At 32.2% G+C, this 4,553-nt stretch overlaps 1 protein-coding gene and 1 long non-coding RNA gene across 2 annotated transcripts; both read left to right on the top strand.

The window, feature by feature from the left end:
- The first annotated feature begins 947 nt into the window (after positions 1 to 947).
- LOC110907209 lies at positions 948 to 1,245 on the top strand. Its single transcript, XR_002573931.2, has 2 exons — positions 948 to 1,094; positions 1,207 to 1,245. It is a non-coding gene; the product is annotated as an uncharacterized LOC110907209 (long non-coding RNA).
- A 7-nt stretch (positions 1,246 to 1,252) lies between these two features.
- LOC118486361 lies at positions 1,253 to 1,612 on the top strand. Its single transcript, XM_035982747.1, has one exon. The coding sequence runs from the start codon at positions 1,253 to 1,255 to the stop codon at positions 1,610 to 1,612; it is 360 nt and encodes a 119-aa protein (XP_035838640.1).
- Positions 1,613 to 4,553: the final 2,941 nt, after the last annotated feature.

Raw genomic sequence — 4,553 nt, 5'->3', positions numbered from 1 at the left:
AATAACAATTTCAACAACTTAATAATTAAACAATAAACAATTCAAGACAAGGTGTAGCACTCATATTAGGTTGGGGTTACGGGTTGAATTGTTGAACCTCAATACAGTTTATATATCGATTCATATCAAATGCATTAACTTTCACATGGACATACATAAAATTGTATAACTCAAACTTAACTTGTTTAACACATTTATCAAAATAAATCAAATTGGTTGAGATTAAAAACGTGAAATAAAATGTAGTTAAGTTTTAAACGGGTTGGCAGTTTTCTAAAAAATAAGGTAACATATCATAAAAAGGTTTGTTGGTCCAATTTGTTTAATTAAATGAATCGACAAGTCAACCTACTCGAGGATCAATTAAGGGTTTTTTATATCGGCAGCCCAACACCGGTAATAATAAGTCACGAGAACTGCTTTTATTTCTTTTGTATCAGTTCACACATTGTTACGAGTCATGTTACTTTAAGATTACATTTTTTTAGGACAAACATGAAAGATTAAATCTTCTCAACACACCCATATCATCTATAATCATTTAAAAGGAGATAGAAATAAAAAATTGGAAAAAAATAGACCAAACTGAATAGACCCATAAAATGAGCTCGATTGTCTAATATTAGATAAGAGTATTAAAACAACAACAAACAAATATAAAGGAAGCTAAGATTAAAAGGGTAAGATAATAATATCACCTAACTTAGCACAACATGAAAAAGAGAGAAAATAATGTCTAGTCACACAAAAAGTTAAACAAACAGGAAATTTGACACATGAAAGCTATAATTACACACCAAGATTGATTAAATGAATGACAAATGCCTAAACAATGAATGATGGGGAAGGAGTTGGCCTTCAATTTGTTGTAATTACTATATTTACTACCTCTCTCTCTCTCTCTCTCTCTCTCTCTCTCTCTCTCTCCAAGTTCTTATAAATGGCCTTACATCCTCCAAACCAACAAACCATCTCACTTCTTGTACTCCCTCTCTTGATCACAACCTTGATCTCTCTCTCTCTCTCTCTCTCTCTCTCTCTCTATCTCTCTCTCTCTCTCTCTCTCTCTTGTGACAAAAGCCACAAGTTTTAAGGTAAACACATGTTACATGAATTATATGAATATATGATCATGGGTTATCATGATCAACTTGTGTCATGATCAAATCTTCAACCTTTCTAACATCTTTCATCTTTGAATCACAGGAACTTGACAAGGATATTACATCAAGAACACACTCATAGCAAAACAATGAGCAGATCAAGAACAACAACAACAACCGGTGGAGATGATCATGGGCTGAAGCTTGACCTAAAACTGAACCTATCACCACCAAGAAGCCACTGGCCGGTGACCGAATCACCCAACCGGTCCTCACCGATCACCATATCTCCTACAAACTCATGCGTGTCATTAGAACAAGTTCAAGATGAGACGGTGGACCTCCGCTACTCAAGTAGCCCGGAAACAACGTCGATGATGTTGGCCGGATGCCCGCGATGTTTGATGTATGTTATGCTTGCTGAGGACTACCCTAAATGCCCTAAATGCAAGAGCACTGTTTTGCTTGATGTTGTGCTTGACAAACCCATGAAGAAGATGAGAAGTTGATTATTATTGTTAGGTTAATTGTTAACATGTTTTAAAAGTCTAGAACTAGAGGGATATTATGTTTTTTTTTGTTTTTTTTTTTTTGGTTTTTAATTTTAGGGGCTATGTTTACTTACACTCTTATGTAATATTGCTTTTGATGGCGGTACTTCTAATTATATGCTTTATTTTTATTTTCTTTATATCAAAAAGTGATTTGTTTTTGAACAAATAAGTTACTAGACAAAAAGTTGAATAATATAATTATATAAACTCGGTTTATGATGATTATATTATGCATGGTAAGTTGGTAAATACTTAAGTTACATAATTAAGTTATTTTATTATTTAGCTTAAGTTAATGTTATGGAGTTGGTTTGGCTCCACTTTAATGAAAGATTGAAAGTACTCTGTCCTTTGGTAAAGTATCAACTATCAAGCAATCTAATTTTGATTTTTTAATCAATGAATGGTCAACTGTTTGACCAACAAAATGTCAAAGAAAAATAGTTCACAACTCTAAATTAAGGAACATTTTCACAATATATACAATTTTTTAAGGCTAGTCCGTGTGGGGGACGGCCCTGGCCCGTCCAGCCTCGGCGCTGGTCCCCAACACCATTTCCAGGGGTCGGTGGTCGTCGCAAACGTCTTCCCCAGGACGTTTATGCTGCCCCCCCCCCCCTCCTCACACATATATACATATAGCAAATATATATAGGTCTATCCTTGTGGGGCATCCTCCTGGATGTTGACGTGGTGCTAATAAGGAGGGGCATCCTCTAAGGATTTACCTGCTTCACACCGAGTAGCCTAACTACAAAGAGAAGCTATCGCAAAATCAAGAAAGCTAGAAAGGATATAATAGAAAATTAAAACCTAACCATGAAAATAAGTAGATAATTGAGGGAAGGAATGCTAAGAGGCATTTGGTCTAGTGACATGGTACATTTTCCTCAACTAAGTGGCAAGGGTTAAACCCTATTATAGGTATTTAGATTGATTTTAAATAGTACAAAATTAGAGATTGTGTGTCACCGTTATAAAAAATGATAATAAATAAACATTTTGTACGTGGTGTGAGAAAGTTAAGCACATAGAGTGAGACAGGGAAAGATGTGCATTAATCGTCTTATGTACTTAAGCGTTGCCATTAAAAAAATGTATATTAAACATAATATATAAGGTAGGGTTTATTAATATTATCTTTATTATAGTTAAGAGATATGATTTGATAAGTTTTCTCTGCATATATTCTCATTGTACTATAATTATAATACCTTACGTAGTTTTCATTATTTTTTTTAAAATTAATTATGTATTAAAAATTCCTCTAGATGTACATCTACTCCATCATATACATTGATCTAATATATAACACAAGATACAATAAAATGCTGATAACATTTCTTATTATGTACACAAGGATCACACATATTAGTAGAAAGTAACACAAATATAAATACACGTATCAAAACAAGACCTACGAACTACCACTTTCGTACCTAATTTGCGGACCCTACAATTAAGTTGTCTTGACCAAAATCATATCCAAAAAAAAAAAAAACAACAAATTTTATAGAGCATCTATTAAGAAAGTGTAAGGGTTTTTTTTTTTTTTTTGTTTGGCTAGATTTAGATTCAAATTTATTATATTATAAATAGCAACTATTACAACTTACAAGCCATCGTGAAGTTGATCGTGGTACATGGTGTTTTCTTCTATTATTAAAAGTAGTTTAAATATTTGATCTATTTTCTTATTCCAATATTAAATTAGCCCAAATAAGCTTCGGTAAATATTTTATTATTTTGATTGGTCCTACAATAATATATGTGATTTGATTGACATGGTAATTAAATAACACATGAATTGCACGTGTGATGGGTGTCACTAAAGATACGTTGGTTGCACATGATAGTATGTATTAATAGAACCATGACAATAGAAGATAGTACAAGAAAATTTACCACTATGATTGTGTTGATTATTCGATTCTCTATAGTTATATACTTCTATGGTAGTTGTGAAGAAAACTCGAATCGAAGTCGCTAACAACAACAAGACATCAATCTCAAGCAATAATTCTCTCTGTGTTGTATAAAACATTAGTGAAGGCGAAGTCACTAGTGGCAGATAGGCACTGATATTGTTTATCAAGATGATCAAGTTGAGTTTCCCTAGTTCTCGAGAGAGGATGCGAGGGGTTAGACTTACATATTGAGCAGTTATTCCAAGTTGGCATCACTAGTGATGATCAAAATGTTACAACTCTCATCAATGAGTTCATTTATAACAAGACACACACTCGTATTCTAGAAATATAGAAACAAAGAAACTTAACTGTCAAACTACCAAAACACTACGAGCTAAAAATCCGACCTCTAAAGGATTACAATTTTTGTTGAAAAGCGAGGGGGTATATGTCTAATTTATTGAAATTCCATCCAATAAAACGAAAAATTTACAGAGTCTCTAATATAGATGGAAATACCACTAATTAGACAATTATGTAAACCTTGTTTATATCAATATTTTTTATTTTAATGATTTTCCAACAGTTTTCCTATTTTTTTTTTAAATGCTTATCATGACAGAAGAACTTAAAAAGTTTTACATTTATAACCAACTAGTTGCTATTGTTCATATTAATAATATGTGTCTCAACACACATGGGGCGAGTTATCACCAAACACACGGTACAAAAGAAGCTCAATAACACAACAAACACAGTTAAAAATAACATATTTCGATACATTTCAAAGTTGTATTAGTTTTTCTTTATTTTTTTTTTTTTTTGGGTAAAGTATCATAAAATGTATACCACACATGCCAAGGTACATAAATACATTTAAATTAAATTTAAAAAAAAATACATTCCCGAAACATTTGAAAAATGTTTTAAAAACAAGTTATGAATTTTTTGTACAGAAACACCGTACCGCTTTTATTTATTTCTAG

The sequence above is a fragment of the Helianthus annuus genome, chromosome 2 (genome assembly GCF_002127325.2).
Source record: "Helianthus annuus cultivar XRQ/B chromosome 2, HanXRQr2.0-SUNRISE, whole genome shotgun sequence".
NCBI lineage: Eukaryota > Viridiplantae > Streptophyta > Magnoliopsida > Asterales > Asteraceae > Helianthus > Helianthus annuus.
The sequence above is the reverse complement of the archived record's forward strand: the minus strand, read 5'-3'. Positions and strand labels throughout refer to the sequence as shown.

Excerpts from the sequence above, each read along its gene's own strand:
- LOC118486361 (XM_035982747.1), top strand. The coding sequence starts at position 1,253 with ATGAGCAGATCAAGAACAACAACAACAACCGGTGGAGATGATCATGGG.